The sequence below is a fragment of the Antechinus flavipes genome, chromosome 5 (genome assembly GCF_016432865.1).
Source record: "Antechinus flavipes isolate AdamAnt ecotype Samford, QLD, Australia chromosome 5, AdamAnt_v2, whole genome shotgun sequence".
Classification (NCBI taxonomy): Eukaryota; Metazoa; Chordata; class Mammalia; order Dasyuromorphia; family Dasyuridae; genus Antechinus; species Antechinus flavipes.
This window is the reverse complement of record NC_067402.1, coordinates 219,276,567-219,294,414: the sequence shown is the minus strand read 5'-3', so window position 1 is coordinate 219,294,414 and position 17,848 is coordinate 219,276,567. Positions and strand designations below refer to the sequence as shown.

The 17,848-nt window shown below is 41.9% G+C and overlaps 1 protein-coding gene across 1 annotated transcript; it reads left to right on the top strand.

The window, feature by feature from the left end:
- Positions 1–320: 320 nt before the first annotated feature.
- On the top strand, positions 321–17,425 carry LOC127538692 (receptor tyrosine-protein kinase erbB-3-like). The gene is made up of 17 exons (XM_051962448.1): positions 321–326; positions 690–798; positions 9,095–9,225; positions 9,972–10,158; positions 10,902–11,027; positions 12,974–13,039; positions 13,274–13,392; positions 13,548–13,689; positions 14,210–14,323; positions 14,428–14,548; positions 14,936–15,009; positions 15,134–15,224; positions 15,381–15,586; positions 15,728–15,860; positions 16,020–16,110; positions 16,341–16,492; positions 16,882–17,425. Exons 1-17 carry the CDS (start codon positions 321–323, stop codon positions 16,916–16,918), a joined length of 1,905 nt encoding a protein of 634 aa, XP_051818408.1. The 3' UTR covers positions 16,919–17,425.
- The last annotated feature ends 423 nt before the right edge of the window (positions 17,426–17,848 follow it).

Sequence of the window (17,848 nt, the reverse complement as noted above, 5' to 3'; positions counted from 1 at the left end):
CCGCAGACAGTGCGATTTCACGGAGCCTCCCAGGGGCTCGAGCTACTGCGAGAGAGGAGGCTCAGTAACTCTCAATTCCCTAGAGAGGCAGAGGAAAGCAGAAAGTGGGGTTTTTTCCCGAATCTCCACCAGCAAAGGAGAGGGATTAAAAAAAAAGAAAAACCACCACCAAAATAGACCATCCTTCCAGTTAGAAATTGGAAGGAGGATAATTTACATAATGGGCAGGATCAGCCTGGTCTTGAGTCCCCCTTTCATGCCGGGAAGGTATTTGTGTTTGGGCTTTTTTAGGAATTTTCTGCACCCCTCTCCCCCGAAAAATGAGGGTGAGCTCTGATTGGCTGGAACAAGAGGGTCCCCCAAAGACTGGCCAATGAACTCGGGACCCGCGTAAGGGGGGAGGGTTGCGTAGATTGATTGAGTCCTAGCTGGGTGTAGAGGTTGAGTTTGGGGCAAAACTGAACTTGAAGCCTACCAAGTGAGTAGGACACTGCCAGCTATAGCGAGTCCGAGAGCTGCCGTGACTCACCCCATACATGTATGCATCCCCTTCTTTCCTTCCTCGTTCCCTCAGCTCCAACTCTAAATTCTGTAATATTGCGTGTTTGCTACCTGGACAAATTGCCTCTGCCTCCTCCTTTCGGAGTTTAGGTCTTAACGTCTTCTCAGTCTTAATCTCTTAACCTCAGAGCCCGGCTTCGGCCCCAACTCAGCATCCAGAAGTGATGAAGGGATTACTGGTATTGGGCTGGCTCCTCCACCTGGTTGGGGGCTCGGAGATGGGCAGCTTCCAGGGAGGTAAGTGGGGGATGGGAGAGAAAGGAAGCTGGGAGCTGCAGGGACCACCGAGCGCCGGGAGGAGCAGGGGTCTGAGAGCCCGGGAGTCAGGAGAGAGGATGCCTGAAACCCGTCCGGATCGTCTCCGGCGTCCGGTTCCGAAGCACCTGAAATTTGGACTGACTGGATTTCCTCCAACTTTCCAGTCCCAGGCCGCCTTCTGTCAATCGTTAGTCAATAAACATTTGTTAAGAGCGATGTCCTAAGAAAAACACCTAGAAAGAAAAGATTTGAGTCTCTGTTCTCAAGAACTTACAATCTAATGGGGAGGGCAATGTGCCGGCTATATAAAAACATCACATCTAGGATAAATTGGAGATACTCAATAGAAGGAGGCCCTATAATTAAGGAGGATAGGAAAGGCTTCCTGTAGAAGGATAAGTAAACTAGAGAAGCCAAGAGATGGAGATTTAAAAGGGAGATAATTCCAGGCATGGGCAATAACAGCCAGCCAGTAAAGATGCCGGGAGTCAGGAAATGCAATGTCTTGGTGAAGGACCGACTAAGAGACCCGTCTAACTGGGTCCAGAGCACTTAATGAAGTATAAAATTCAAGAAGCCTTTTTAGAAAGGGGAGAACAGGTTATGAAAGACTTTGAATGTCAAATAGTGGATTATATATTTGAACCACTGGAATTTGCTGGGGGAGGAGGCGAAGTTGAATTTCGGACGATTATTTTGACAGTTGAGCAGAGGACCAACAGTATTAGGAAGAGACTTGAGTCAGGGAGCCCAGCAGGTGATAAAGACCTGCACCAGGTGGTAGGGAGATGAGAAAGTTTAAGGGGGGCGGGGGTGTTAGGAAAGTAACAGGATTAGGCAATAGATTGACTGTGGAGGATGAGAGTGAGTCAGGGACAGATAGCACCTAGTTTTGAGCCTTAGACTGGGTACTTTCTACAGTCTCATCCAGTTTGAAATGTCCAATAGAGACCAGACTAGAAGTCAGCAAAGAGATTAGGGCTGGAAAAAAAGATTTTAGAAGTCATCAACAAAAACATCTAGTTGAATGAATAGAAGCTCCTCTCTTGCCTGCTTATTTATGGAAGTGGGGACAGGAAAGGCTGGGCCACAAGGTGAAGTCTTACTTATTAGGCAAGGAAAAGGCTCTGTACCATACTCGTGTTTTCTTCCACCCTTCCCATCAAATCTAGACAAATTTGAAAGCCACTAAACTTCTCCTTGAGTACAGTCCAGGTATGAAGGAAAAAGAGACATAGACTGAGAAACTCTCCCTTTATGGAAAAAAAAAATTAGGAGATATTTCAGGAAAGACTGCACACTCCCATCCACACAATCACACAACCTCCATCCTTTTTTTTTTTTTTAATAACTTTTTATTGATAGAACACATGCCAGGGTAATTTTTTACAGCATTATCCCTTGCATTCACTTCTGTTCCGATTTTCCCCCTCCCTCCCTCCACCCCTTCCCCCAGGTGGCAAGCAGTCCTTTACATGTTGAATAGGTTACAATATATCCTAGATACAATATATGTGTGTAGAATCGAACAGTTTTCTTATTGCACAGGGAGAATTGGATTCAGAAGATAGAAATAACCTGGGAAGAAAAACAAAAATGCAAGCAGTTTATATTCATTTCCCAGTGTTCTTTCTCTGAGTGTAGCTACTTCTGTCCATCTTTGATCAATTAAAGCTCTCTTTATCGAAGAGATCCACTTCTATCAGAATACATCCTCAAACAGTATCGTTAAACCTCAATCCTTTTCTTGCAAATCTTTGATAATCAAGAATGTTAGTGGGATTTGAGATCAAAGAATTAGGTATTTTGATGGCATTTTCCCCTCCCTTATCCTATCCTCCCAGATCCCAGTTTGGGACTTGGTGAATTTTCCGTCCAACACACAGCAGGGGTGAAGAGTGTGGGAGTAAGGAAAACACCTGTGTTTCCCCCACAGTTGCCGGGTCTAAATTTAGTCTCTGAGACTTTAAATTATGAACACTCCCAGCTGGAAGAATGGAGGAGGGGTAGGGTATAAGGGGTAGTGGTTACAGGAAAGGGATGACAGTATCTTCATCTCCTACAGATTGGAAATCTGAGAAGTTATCAGGCAGGAAAACAAGAGTTTTGGTCCCTAGTCCATTTCCTGGGGGAGGGTATGAGGCATGGGCTAGGCCTCTTTTATCTGCATTTTTAGCCTCTGGGCATTGAGCCTTTTCTAAGTCACTCTATACTCACTTTGTCTTAGCCTTGTTAAGTGCTAAGGGGAATGTTGGAGTTGAAGACTACGAGTACCCGGAAGTGAGGGGGACTAGCCCCTTTCAGTCCCACAATAATGTCTTCCTGAGTGGACCTGTGATTAACCACCTCCCCAAAGGCTGTTGGACCTCCCTTCCTGCTCCCCACTCCTCCCTTTTCTACTGCCCTTTGCTCCCCTGTTTTGTGTAAATTGGAGTAGGAAAAAAATGACTTCTAATTCTCTATCCCTTCTCCCCAAGCATGCAACAGTGCATAAACTTATATATCTTAATGTGATTCTATTTTTGAAGTGATGAGGGAGTGGGATAGAGATATCCTGGGACATCTTTTTTAACAAGTAGCTCAAGGAAAGAGATACAAAATTAAATGCACCAATGAGATGGTTGTGGGGTGAGATGGAGCTTTGAGAAAAGTGGTAGGGCAGAGGTAAATATAACATATAGCCTCACTACCTCTTTAACTCCTCTCTGTCTCTATCTTCCCCATATCTTTCTGTCTTTCTTTCTCTCTCTCTCTCTCACCATCCTGTCTTTGACTCTGGTTTCATTCATAATGGGAGTGAATTCTCTCTCTTCTGATGCAGCTCAGAAATTGTGCTATCTATAATCCTGAAGAGTTGCCGAAGTGACTTGTCAAGAGCCACACAATCAAAGACTGCACTCCGACCTAGCTGTTCCTTGCTCTGAGACTGGCTCTCTAGCCATTAACTCATACTGCTGTCTGGGACTTATTCTCAAGAACATTTCTGCACAGACACACAAGTCTTTACTTCTTGGGCATGGTGGCTCTGGTGAAGGGGTATCCTATTAGCAAGGGACATAGAGGCAGTTCTAATCTGCTGGAATATGAGCCCTCTCAGACAGAAGCAATGCAATTCTCAGCCTTCCTTCTTGTCCTTTCCAAAATGTATATCCCTGAGTTCATACTGATCTCCATCCCATCTTCCCTCCCCCTTTTCAGTAATGGAATCCTGACCAGGAGAGTGAAGTGGGGATTTGTCAAGGGATCAGGTCTGATATTGTTGAGATTCAGAAGGAGATCCTAAAAGGTTGGGGTCACAGATCTATGTTGCAAGGTATCTCAAAAGAATTTGCAGACTTGAACCCATATCCAAATCAAGGGGCAAAGTTTATTGAAATTACAACACCAAAGGAAGCAGGCTAAGTTCCAAGAGAATTTAACAAAGAACCAAGAGCAAGAAGATAAATTTAAGAGAGAGGTGCTTCATGTCACTGATATGCTAATTTTATGACTTACAGGTAGAATTGAGGAGTGATCTTGGAGATGGAGTTGAAGAGGGGTTTGGTATGCACCTCATTATTTCAGAAAATTTGTTATTATTGACCAACAGATTATTATCTGACAGGCAGCACTGTTTGTGGAACTAGGCATTGCCTCTGGTCACCTCAGGGCTATTGCCACATTTCCCCTAGAAGTTGCATCCCATCAGAATGGAACTGGCAAGAGGGGCTTCTGTGGCTTCCACTCCTCACATGCCTTAATGCCTGCAACCTGATGAGCTGGCAGTGCCCCAAGGAAGAATAGTTGCAAACAGGTAGTATCTCTGCTCCTGTCCCCAACTCCCAACACAGACTTTAACCCCTTGGAAAAGAGAGGGACAGAAATACCTTGATACCTCACTTCTTACATAAAATAATATTCCATTACATTTCTATGTCATAATTTGTTCAGCTGTTTTTCTAACCTATGGGTACCTAATGGAAAGACACACATACTCTATTTCTCCAATATTTCTCTAATCATTCTTTTAGTCTAGAAATAACCAGTGTTGGAAAGCTTTTCAGTTAAGACTTTCTGTCCCCCAATATTATTGACAGAAAGGAGGAGGCAGAGTTAAATTAGCAGGAAGTATATCTTAGCTCCTCCCACTAAATATTTTGAATAAAAATTGAGAAAATGTACCAAACTGTATTTTATGGCAAAAATACAAGAAAATGTCACGAGTCATTATTTTTTCAAGCCAATTTTGCACAGGACAGACCAAGACATCTGTTGACATTGGGGACATAATTATAGAAACACTGGACTGCTTGAAAGCCAAGATCCCCAAAATAACCTAGACGTTATATTTAAACAAACAAACAAAAGAAAACTGACCAAATTTCCTACCACCAGATTACAAAGAATCTACTGGTCATTATGTGGAAGAAAACCCCAAATGAAAATTCCCCGGAATATTATTGCCAAAACCTAGAAGTTCCAGGTCAAATAAAAAAATACTGCAAACAGCCAGAAAGAATTTGAGTACTGAGGAGCCACTATAAGCATCACACATGATATAGCAGCCATCACTGTAAAGGAACAGAGAATTTAGAATATGACAAAGTTCTAGGTTTATAGCAAAGAATAATTTACCCAATAAAATTGGAGCAAAATGAATCTTTAATAAAATTTTAATAAATTTAATATTTTATTTTTATAATATATTTAATAATGTATATATTATACAATAATACAACTATATGTTTAATAATGAAATTTTAATTTTATTAATTTATTATTAATTAATAATGATATTTTAATAAAATCCTCATGAAAATGAGAAATTTGAAGTTCACAGGAATCAAGAGAAACATACAAGTTAGTTGTCATAACAAGGTTAAACTGTTTATATTCTTATATATAGAAATGATACATGTATCCCCTCAAAATTATATCCTCAGCAGGAATATAGAGAGAGTGCAGTTAGTATGACGATTGGGATTGAGTTCATGTTTTGATGATTTCAAAAAAAGAATTGAAATACACTGGGGAGAGGTGGGGAGAAAAAGAAAAAAATGGGGAAATTCTCTTAAATACTGGGATGCAGCAGTGTAACAAGTAGGAGAGAGTGAAGGTGGGATGGAAAACTCATGAAACTCTCATCTAAATTGGTCAAAGAAGAGAAGAATACACATAGGAACACAGTTGAGTACTGGAATATATTTCATCCAGCAGAGGAACAGAAGAGAAAGGGGGATAAGGAATAAGAGGGGAAGTAAACTAAGAAAAGAATTAGTCAGAAGTAAAACAAATATTTGAAAGAGAGGGAGAAAAAAAAAGTTTAACAGAATAGGATGGAGGGGAATACAAAATTCGCAATCATAACTGTGAATGTGAATGGTATGAATTCAGTTATAAAATGTTTAACAGAAACACACTTAAAATAGAGAGATGCAGACGTTTGCTAAAAAGTAGTATAGAGTATCAATACTAAATATAGATGTATATGAATTCTTATAGGAAAAAATGAATGAATTATAGGGAGAATTAGACGAAAATTCTAATGGGGAAATTTACTTTTCTTTCACAGAACTAGATAAATTTAATTTAAAAAAGAAATTAAGAACTTGAATTTTAGAAAAGTTAGCTATGATAGACCTCTGGACAATTAAATTGGAATTGCAGTATTAAATGGAAATAAATAAATGGAAATAGAAAGGAATATATCTATGTTCATCAGTGCATGGCACCTTCAGAAAAATTGATAAAGGCATAAAAACTTCACAAATAAATGCAAAAAAAGAGGAAATATTAAATGCATCTTTTTCAGGCCATAATTAAAAAAAAATTCAGTAATGGCTTTTGAAAAGATGAATCATTCTGGAGAGCAATTTGGAACTATGCCCAAAGAGCTATTAAACTGTGCATATACCAGTAGTATCTTTACTGGTTCTTTATCCCAAAGAGATCATAAACAAGGGAAAAGGACCCACATGTACAAAAATGTTTGCAACAGTGCTTTTTATAGTAGTAAGGGACCAGAAACTGATGCCTATCAGCTGAGGAATGGCTGAATAAGTTATGGTATATTTGAATGCTATGAGAAACAATCAGCAGGGTGATTTCAGAAAGGCCTGGAGAGACTTACATGAAGTATAAGTGAAGTGAAGTGAGTAGAACCAGGAGAACATTGTACAGAGCAACAACAAGATTATATAATGATCAATTCTGATGACCATGGCTCTTTTCAACAATGAGATGATTCAGGCCAATTCTAATAGACTTGTAATGGAGAGAGCTATCTACATCCAGAGAGAGGAGTATGGAGACTAAGTATAAATCACAACATAGTATTTTCACCTGTTTTGTTTGTTATTTGCTTGCTATTTTTTCTTTCTCATTTTCCCCTTTTTTGATCTGATTTTTCTTGTGCACCTATATAAATATGCAAACATGTACAGAAGAATTGTACACATTTAACATATATTTACTTGTTGCTTAGCAGAGGAAGTGGGGGAAAGGAAGAGAGAAAAATTTGGAGCACAAGGTTTTATAAGGATGAATGTTGAAAACTATCTTTGTATGTATTTTGTTTCTTTTGTTTCTTTTTTCTTTTCTTTTCTTTTCTTTTCTTTTCTTTTCTTTTCTTTTCTTTTCTTTTCTTTTTTTTTCTTGGCTGAGGTTATTGGGGTTAAGTCACTTGCCCAGGGTCTCACAGCTTGGAAGTGTTAAGTGTCTAAGGGCAGATTTGAACTCAGGTCCTCCTGACTTCAGAGCTGGTGCTCTAATCACTGTATCACTTAGCTGCCCCTTTGACTGTATTTTGAAAATAAAAATTTATCATTATCATTCAAGAAAGGAGGAGTTATGACCAAAGAAAAATTAAAGAACATTATGAAAGGTAAAATGGACAACTTATTTTACATTAAACTAAAAAGGTTTTGCAAACAAAACCAATAGAAACAAGATTAAAAGGGAAGTACAAAGCTGGGAAAAATCTTCACAGCCAGTATTTCTGATAAAGATCTCATTTTTAAAATATATAAAAAACTGTGTCAAATTTATAAAAATACAAGCCATTCACCAATTTAAAAAATGGTCAAAGGATATAAACAGACAATTTTCAGATGATGAAATTAAAGCCATCTATAGTCATATGAAAAAGTGCTCTAAATCACTATTGATTAGAGAAATGCAAATTAAAACAACTCTGAAATACTACCTCACACCTCTCAGATTGGCTAAGATGACAAAAAAAATAATGATAAATGTTGGAGGGAATGTGGGAAAACTGGACACTAATGCATTGTTGATGGAACTATGAACAGATCCCACCATTCTGGAGAGCAATCTGGAACTATGCCCAAAGGGCTATAAAACTGTGTATACCCTTTGACCCAGCAGTGCCATTACTAGATCTATATCCCAAGGAAATCATAAAGGAGGGTAAAAGGACCCACATGTGCAAAAATGTTTTTAGCAGCTCTTTTTGTGATGGCAAAAAAATTGGAAAATGAAGATGTCCATTAACTGGGGAATAGCTGAATAAGTTGTGCTATATGAAGGTAATGGAATATTATTTCTCTATAAAAAATGATAAACAAGCTGATTTTAGAAAGACCTAGAAAGATTTACATGAACTGATGCTGAGCAAAACAAGCAGAACCAGTAATACATTGTACATGATAATAGCAAGAATATGCTATGAAAGTCTTGGTTCTTCTTAGTGTTTTAGTGATTCAAAGCAATCCCAATAGACTTTGAACAGAAAATTCCATCTGCATCTAGACAAAATGGACAAATTCTACTATTCATTATCCCCATTGTTTCTCATTCCCAAAGAACACAAAGCTGTGTGTCTGCCTCAAGGGACCTTTATTTCCTGGACCCTGGAGCAGAAGAGAGAAAAGAGATGGAGTAAAGTTATTGCTCTCTGCTCCCTCCTTCCTCCCTCCTTTCATCCACCTGAAAATTTAAAAACAAACAAACAAAAACTCCACAGAAAGTCTCCTAAAACCTCAAACCCTAAAATAGTTGTGTAGGCTTGGTTAATCTCTTGGTTTCTGTGGTAATATGTCCCAATGCCTATTATCCTCCATTCCAGGAATTCTAAATAAATGGGACATAAGATAGCAATATGCCTTAACCTACACTGTTTTTTTTTTGTTTTTTTTTTTTTACCTCTTATCCAGTTTATTTGATATCCACCTCTGTCTAGAATCCTGTCCCTGGTGAGAAGTAGCAGAGCTCTGTAGTGGAATGGTGTGGGAGTGAGATTTCCAAATCCTCAGCTCTTCTTATTCCTTTCTAACAGGATGTCCAGGAATTAAGGTTGCTGAAAGCCAGAACGAGACCCTGCATCAGCTGTGTGGGTGGTGTGAGGTGGTGATGGGAAACCTGGAAATTGTGCTTACAGGGCACAACTTTGACCTCTCCTTTCTGAAGGTTCCATTTCCTTCATTCCCTCTACTCTCTACTTGAACTGCAGCCTTGACCTCTCTTCCCAGAGGACAGACAACATTATTCCCAACTTTTCCCTGGTTTCTTTTTTCTCTCTGTGTGACCTGTCCAATACCTTCCCACTCAGATAAAGAATGGTATATGTAAAAGACAATTGGCGGGGCGGGGGGGGGGGGGGGGGGGGGGGGGGGGGGAGGAAAGAAGAAAAGAGGAGAGATCCCTTTGTAAATAATCATATTGAGATATGCAAGTCCCAAGATCAGAGTATTAGAAAAGATCTCTTTAAGTCAGAAATGGGGAACCTTTTTTCTGCCAAGTCCTATTAATGTCATTTGGGAGCCATACAAATTATCAGCTTATAGAACTCAAGCAGCAGGATGTTGTTCTACTTAACTTTCAGCTCATCACTTGTAATTGATTTTGCAAATAATTTTGAGGGCCAGAGGTTCCCTTTCTCTGCTTTAGAGCAAGAAGCTCAGGAGAAGGCATTGAGGACCAGGAAAATCATGTCTACTCTGGTTCTTAGCAATCTAGTTCCTAGAGGCAAAGAGTCTGAAAATGGTCCCCAGATTCAAGCTTCCTCTTCCAGAATGGAGAGTTTGAAAGAATTAGAGTGTTCCATCTCTTCTCCACCCCACCCTTCCTTGTCTTGTTTCTGTGATGAGAGGAAAGGAGTATGAGATTGTATTTGGTTCACACCATCTCACTGATGTTTCTGTATTCTAACATAGTGTATCCGGGAGGTAACAGGATATGTCCTAATATCCATGAATGAGTTTTCAGATCTGTCACTCCCCAACCTTCGTCTGATAAGAGGAGCCCAGGTCTATGATGGGAAGTTTGCCATCTTTGTCACTCTCAACTATAATACCAACTCCAACCAATCCCTACGCCAGTTCCGCCTCAATCAGCTCACAGGTAACTTAACTAATTCACTGACCACCCCTAGAAGTACCAACCTCTTTGACCAACACACTGCCTCCCAGATGACTACTGGCCACTCATTAAGAGCTATCCATGTTTTTACCTCTTTTCCTACTAATCACCTCATCCCAGTAATTATCCATTCTTTCTTCTACTCTCAACTCTGGTAACCATTGGCCAACTACCAAACTGACTAGACAAGCCTTCCACAAAGGGTTCATAGGAGGAACAAAGGTCTTATGTTTTTGTAGGGAATGAGAGGATTTATAGCTAAGATCTGGTCTTGAACCTTTGTGTTTGGGGTTATTGTATTGTATTTTATCCTGATTTTCTTCTACCTATTTTCCTGACCTCCCTATCCATAAACCATAGTCTTGATTTCTTGTATTTGTTCCCTTAGGAAAAAGTATGGTGATTAAATAAGATTTGATTTACTTCTCTCCTGCCCTCAGCCTCTCTTTCCTACTTCTTTGCCTCCGTTGAAAAAATAGGCAGGACAGTCTGGAGGAGGAGAAGGACAGAAAGCAAAGTCACCTGAACCTTCCATCCTCTTGCTCTGCCTATCTTCTACTGGCTAAATCAGACTTAGGACTGGTGTCTGGGAAGCTAAGAGATGCTTCAGCCTATCCTGAAACAGGGTCTTCTACTCTGCACACCCATGTCCTTTCAAATATAATCCCAACCAACTCTATTCAGTCTTGGAGATTTCAACTGAACCCTACAATATTTCCTTCCAGAGATCCTGGATGGGGGTGTTTACATTGAAAGGAATGATAAACTTTGTCACATGGACACAATTAACTGGAGAGACATCGTGAGGGACCAACAGGCTGAGATTGTGGTCAAGAACAATGGCAAAAACTGTGAGTGACTTTGCCACACTTTCATTAAGTCTTCATTCTTCACCATAAAACTTTCATCCTCCAGCCCTAATCCTAGATCCATGACACTTAAATTCATCTCTTATCATATTTCTCAGATTTCAGGATGGACCAATATCACTTACAAGTGGATAAATCCCTAGGGTGAAATACGGCTTAGTGACCTGGTACTGTTCTTCCTTTTCCATCAGGAAATTCCCAAAAATTTTCCTTTGGGTTCTCTGGCAATTTATTCAGTGAGATCCCATAACCCTAGGACATTCATCTGAGTCCTTGTAGACTTTTAAATAATAATGAGAATAATGATTTTTCCTCCAAATACATGTAAAAACAAGTTTTAACATTTGGTTGTTTTTTTCTAAATTTGAGTTCCAAATTCTCTCTTTCCATCTTCTCTCCCTTCCCTAAGAAGGTAAGTAATTTGATATAAGTTATATATATCCTATCATGTTAAATATATTTCCATATTAACTATGTTGTAAAAGAAAACACAGACCTAATCCATCCCCCAAAAAAATCACTGTAAAAAAAATAAAGTGAAAAATCACACTCTTCAATGTTCAATCAGATTCTTATCAGTTTTTTCCTGGAGGTGGGTAACACTGTTTATGGTGACTTTTTTGGAATTGTCTTGGACTATTGAATTGCATTCATAGATGATCATCATAAAATATGCTTTTACTATGTTCTCCTGGGTCTGCTCATTTTACTTTATATCAGTTCATGTAAATCTTGTGAAATCAGCTTGCTTGTCATTTCTTATAGCACAATAGTAACCCATTACAATCAAATATTATAATTTGTTTAGCCATTCCCCAATTGATGGAAAATCTGTCAATTTTCAATTCCTTGCCATCACAAAAAAGAGCTGCTATATATATTTTTCTACACATAGACTTTTCCTTTTTTAAAAATATTTTTGAGATATAGACCTAGGAGTGAAATATATTATGAGATAAAAGGATATGCAACATTTAATTGCCCTTTGGACATAGTTCCAAATTATTTTCCAGATTAGTTAGATTAGTTTACAATTCTACCAATAGTATAAAAGTATCTCAATTTTCCTTATCCTCTCCAACATTTATCATTTTTCTTTTTTGTCATATTAACCAATCTGACAAGTGTGAGGTGTCACCTCAGAATTTTTGTAATTTACATTTTTCTAATCAATAGTGATTTAAAGCATTTTTACCTAACTATAATTTTATTTTATTTTTTATTTTTGGTACTTAGTGTGGGGATTAGGCTCTAGTTGGAAGATGAGCTTGTTGTAGACAAGGGGCAGAGGACATAAAGATACACAGGCTCCACTATCATTGAAGTGGCAGCATGCCTGTGAAACATGGGGAGAGTCAGGGTGAAGGAATCCTCGTGCCCACCCATACACTCCCTCCAGCCACCAGGCTATGAAACTATATAACTATAAATTTGTATAACTAGAGATAGCTTTGATTACTTTGTCTAAAAACTGCCTGTTCATAACCTTTGATCATTTTTAATTTGGGGAATAACCTATATTTTTTTTAATAAATTAGATTTAGTTCTCTATATTTTTAAGAAATGAGACCTTTATCAAAGCTATTTGCTGTAAAAAAAATGTCTGAGCTTTCCTTGAAGAAACATAAAAGTCTCCTAGAGCCATAGACATACCAAATTAGCATGCACATCTCTTCAACTAAGCTCTTTCCTACAGGATAGTCCTTTACCCTCACCTCAAAGCTCCTACTCTGCTGGACTCACCCCCTGCTCCCTGTACCCTCAAACAAAGTCTGACTGAATATTTCACAGAGGTGTTAAAGAAAAGCTATAGACTTGGGACAAAGAGGGAGAGTGATTATCCTTCCAAACTCTATTAGGAAAAACAGCACAAAATACTGACGGCCAATCCTAATGGTTTCCTTGTCTGTGCCTCTTTCCTCAACCAGGTCCTCCTTGTCATGAATCCTGTGGAGGGAAATGCTGGGGTCCCGGACCAGGAGACTGCCAAACATGTGTGTACCCTTCTCATGTCCTGGAACATCCATTTCCTAAATCTTCCCTGTGACTTAAGCTAGCTAGAATGCAGACTCTAGTGTGGGTTCAGCCAGCCAGGACTAAGAGGGAAGGGTAATGAATAGGCAAGGGAGTGGAGAGGAGAGTGGATGGAAGAGAACCCAAATCAGATATGACTTTGTTGTTGAGGGAGACCTTGGTGGTCACACTTGTACTTTTCTTCCCTCAACCAGTGACAAAGACAATCTGTGCCCCACAATGCAACGGCCACTGCTTTGGGCCCAATCCCAACCAGTGCTGCCATGATGAGTGTGCAGGTGGATGTGGAGGTCCCCGGGAGACAGACTGCTTCGTATGTACTGGGGGCAGGGGAGGGGCCCCTTTGTAGTGGGCCTGGGCCTGGCACACAAAGTGCTGGAGAGGATGGGGAGGGAGGCCCGGTGGCTGGAGGGAGTGTGTGGGTGGGCACGAGGCTTCCTCCACCCCGACTCTCCCCATGTTTCCCAGGCATGCCGACACTTCAACGACAGTGGAGCCTGTGTGTCTTTGTGTCCTCTGCCCCTTGTCTACAACAAGCTCACCTTCCAACTCGAGCCCAATCCCCATACTAAGTACCAGTATGGAGGGGTCTGTGTGGCCAGCTGTCCCCGTAAGTGCTTGCAACAGGTAGAGAAAGGAAACCTGGGCAGAGACTGATAACAGGAACAGGGAAAGTCACTCTAAGGGATGCTGTGTGTCCATGGGGACAGTGATGGGTCACGTGGAGGGGAAGGTTATAAAGGGAGAGACGCAGGCATTAGGACCCCTCTATGAGGGACTCTTGGGGAGGAGATCCAGGAACGTTGGCTGAGGACATGACATAAAGGGAGCTGCCTGAACCTCCACTGTAGGCCTGGGGACCCCTGAGAGGGAACAGGAGTGGAGGGAGCTCCCTCTGCTCTAGGTGTATCACCCAGTGGAAAGAACACTGGTTTGGGAGACAGGGGATCTTAGTCTTTGGCCTGGCAGAACCAGGACCCGTGGCCTTCTGGAGGCCACTTCAACTCTGCCCAATGCAGGGATGAACTCGCTGCCCTCTAAGGTCCTGCTGGGTTTTAAATCCTAAGAAGGTCTGACAGGGTGAAATTCGCCCTTTCTCACTTCCCTTCCTGTCTTCTCTCCTTGCACAGATAACTTTGTGATAGATCACACCTCCTGTGTCAGGGCTTGCCCTGGGGACAAGATGGAGGTAGAAAAGAACGGGCTGAAGATGTGTGAGCCCTGTGGAGGGCTGTGTCCCAAAGGTGGGTCAGGATCAGAATTTTATCCCCTTAAGCCTCCTCTTAGTGCCTCCCATGTAACCCCTCAGAATTTGCTTTGACGCCTCCCACCCCATTTCTGTTTGCAGCCTGTGAGGGGACAGGCTCAGGGAGCCGATTTCAGACTGTGGATTCTAGCAACATCGATGGGTTTGTGAACTGTACCAAGATCTTGGGAAACCTGGACTTCCTGATCACCGGCCTCAAAGGGTTAGACTTGCCTCTTCTTCAAATCCCTCTTGGTTTCTTTTCACCCCAACTCTAAGAGAAGAAATGATCATATAACATCAGTCATGCACCCTCCTCTCTAATGTCCCTAGTAGATGCTTACTTCCTCTGGGCTCCAACACTTCCTTTCTGGAGGGACTCATGCTTTCCAGAGTGTGTGTGTGTGTGTGGGGGGAAGGCAGCTTATCCCCGTGCTGAGCAGCTGGAATTGTTGCAAAGCTTTTGCTTATGCTAATTCCTATCCAGTCCCTGTCATTTCCTCCCCTAGTTCTGGGTCTTAGAATGAATCAAGACTTAATCAATCCCTCTTTCTGCTCATCTTAAAAAAAACATTTGGAGAAAACTCATGTTTTTCCTCCTCTTCCCCAGAGACCCCTGGCACAACATTCCTGCCCTGGATCCTGAGAAACTCAATGTCTTCCAGACAGTTCGGGAGATCACAGGTAAGCGTGTGAGCCCAAGAAGGAGCAAGTGTAGGCCGGCTGCCGGGGCAGAGACGCCAGCAAGTGAGAAGGGGCCGAGGGGAAAGAGCACAGACTCCACGAGCAGAGTTCCTTTCTTCCGCAGGTTACCTGAACATCCAGTCATGGCCCCCTCACATGCACAACTTTAGCGTCTTCTCCAACCTGACCACCATAGGTGGCCGAAGCCTCTACAAGTAAGTCTCCGAAGAAGGCGCTGCCCCGATTGCCCTTCCTTCTGATGAAGAGGGGGCAGGCATTTGGGTCATTGGGTAAAAAGAAAGTTCCCACTCAACAGTCCCAGGCTCCTGGTCCCTAATTGTTTTCCCTTATACTGTCATCCTTCTCCCCAGTCGGGGTTTCTCACTGCTGATCATGAAAAATTTGAATGTGACGTCACTGGGCCTCCGGTCCCTCAAAGAAGTCAGCGCTGGGCGTATTTATATCAGTGCCAACAAGCAGCTCTGCTACTACCACTCCCTGAACTGGACCAGGCTGCTTCGGGGACCGAAGGAAGGGAGGCTGGATATCAAGAACAACCGCCTCAAAAAGGACTGTGGTAAGTAAGGGAGAAGAGAAGGCCCGAGGGGACAGACAGTGGTGATGTGCAAGTTCCAGGGGGATGAGGAGCTGAGGATGTGTGGTGGGGATTTGGTGGGCAGACCGAGGAGGGCTCTCCTGACCCTTTTCTTCTCTACAGTGGCAGAGGGTCGAGTGTGTGACCCACTGTGCTCATCTGGGGGTTGCTGGGGCCCTGGTCCTGGCCAGTGTTTATCCTGTCGAAACTACAGCAGAGAGGGAGTCTGTGTGACCCAATGCAACTTCCTTAACGGGTACTATAGGAGGCTAAAAGGGCTTTTGTGGAGGGAGGGTATAAATGGAGAGGCATAATAGGGCTGGTGGGGAAGGTGCTACATAGAGCTGGAGGTGGGAGAAGGGCTTAGGGAAGGCAGAACCTGAAAATGATGCCGTCTCCTCGGACCCACCTGCAGAGAACCCCGAGAGTTTGCCCATGAGGATGAGTGCTTCTCCTGCCATCCCGAGTGTCAGCCTGTGGAGGGCAATGTCACCTGCTATGGCTCGGTACATATAAATCCCATAGTTCCTTGGAGAGGGAGGGGGCTACTCAAAGGCTGAATAGCCTAGACCTGACAGGAAATCAATCAACATTTACTAAAGTGCTCAAAGGGATGCTGGGTGTTAAGAATACCAATGTAAAAGCAAAACTGGCCCTGAGGTAGAAGTGGTAGCAAACCCTGAGCTTAAAGGGTCCTCAGGTTTCTGTCCTCGACTTTGTCTTTCACCTCCCCTAGGGCTCAAATGCTTGTGCTCAGTGTGCCCACTTCCGGGATGGACCACACTGTGTGAGCAGCTGCCCCCATGGCCTGGGAGCCAAAGGACCCATCTACAAGTACCCAGATGCTCATAGAGAGTGTCTACCTTGCCATGAGAACTGCACTCAGGGGTCAGTGAAGGGAAAAAAGGGTGGTCGGGGGGCAGGCGGTCATAAAACAAGAGACAAAAAGTGAAAAGAGGAAAAGATTAGAAGGAGCTAGAGGAACCAGACTTAACAAACTGAGAGATTCTAGAGGGCTGGAGTGAGGAGGTCTGTCCCACCACAGAAAATGTCCCGAGGAGCTGGGGTAAATACAGGCCAGAAACAGAAAAGCGGGATCCAGAGAGAAAAGAAGGGATCAGAGAATCAAGCCCCATTGATAGGTTCATATGAAATATGGACTTCAGGGTGGGCCAACCATTGGAGGCTTTAGGACAAGTTTTATTGGGGAGAAGAACCCATAGAAAGGAATGCCAGTTGTCCAAGTTCCTAGCTGAGGGGGTCTTGTTCTATTCCAGGTGCAATGGGCCAGAACTCCATGACTGTTTGGAATAACCACAGGCCATAAATCCTTTCAACATTTTTAAGCCTGTTTCTCTCAACATTTTTTGCAGGTCAATTGTATTTGATGGTATATACCTTAGATTTTTCATTTTTCAGTCTTTTGATTTGTTTGAATATTCTTGTGAGAACTCACCTATTGCTAGGCCCTAGCTAATAGAAATGACTCTGTGTTTGAGGACTAATTGACCAAGGAACTTTAAACCAGGAAACTGTTATATACCCACCTAGTGATCTAATCTGCTTCACTGAGGCAAAAAATGTAAAGCCCTCCAGATTATAATCAGTTTAGTACAATTCATGTAATTCACATATTCAAGATTAGCAACCTAGCCTAATCACAAGGCCCTTGAGATCAATTAGGGGTCTTTAACTCTAGGCCAAGCCTTCATTGATTTCCCCAAAGGCCCTCTTCCTACCTAGTCAGAATTAACAATTAGATATAAGGGCTCCAGACTCTCGTTTGGTATACATATCCCACCATATGCCAACTCCATCTCCTCATGTTTACCCATAAGACTGAAGGGATGAGTAGCTGACTTGTGAACCTTTTCAGTAACTTGGCCACAATCTCCTCACAAGTGGTATTGAGAGCAGGGAACTGTAGTAGAGTCATCGCTCTCTTGAATAAGAAAATTTTGAGCATCTCCAAACATTGGGAAGATTCTCCATAGAAAGAGGGGGCAAGGCTCTTAGGGAAGTACTTTTGGGAAGCTCATTAATCTAGAGAATTAATTCCCCAGACCACACAGGCATTCACCCCCTGGGTTTAGGAAAATCAAAGGAAAGGAAACATTCATTCACGTGTCTTCTAGTGTTAGGAAATCCACTTCCCAGCTATGACAGACTTAGATTGAAGGAGGATAGATCAGGAATGATAGACTCATACTGAAGTGGGAGATACAAGAAGACAACTGAGGTGTT

Bases quoted from the DNA above. Each gene is read 5' to 3' on its own strand.
- LOC127538692 (XM_051962448.1), top strand. The intron at 15,010-15,133 runs GTAAGCGTGTGA...TTTCTTCCGCAG, and splicing joins GACAGTTCGGGAGATCACAG to GTTACCTGAACATCCAGTCA. The intron at 15,225-15,380 runs GTAAGTCTCCGA...CCTTCTCCCCAG, and splicing joins GGTGGCCGAAGCCTCTACAA to TCGGGGTTTCTCACTGCTGA.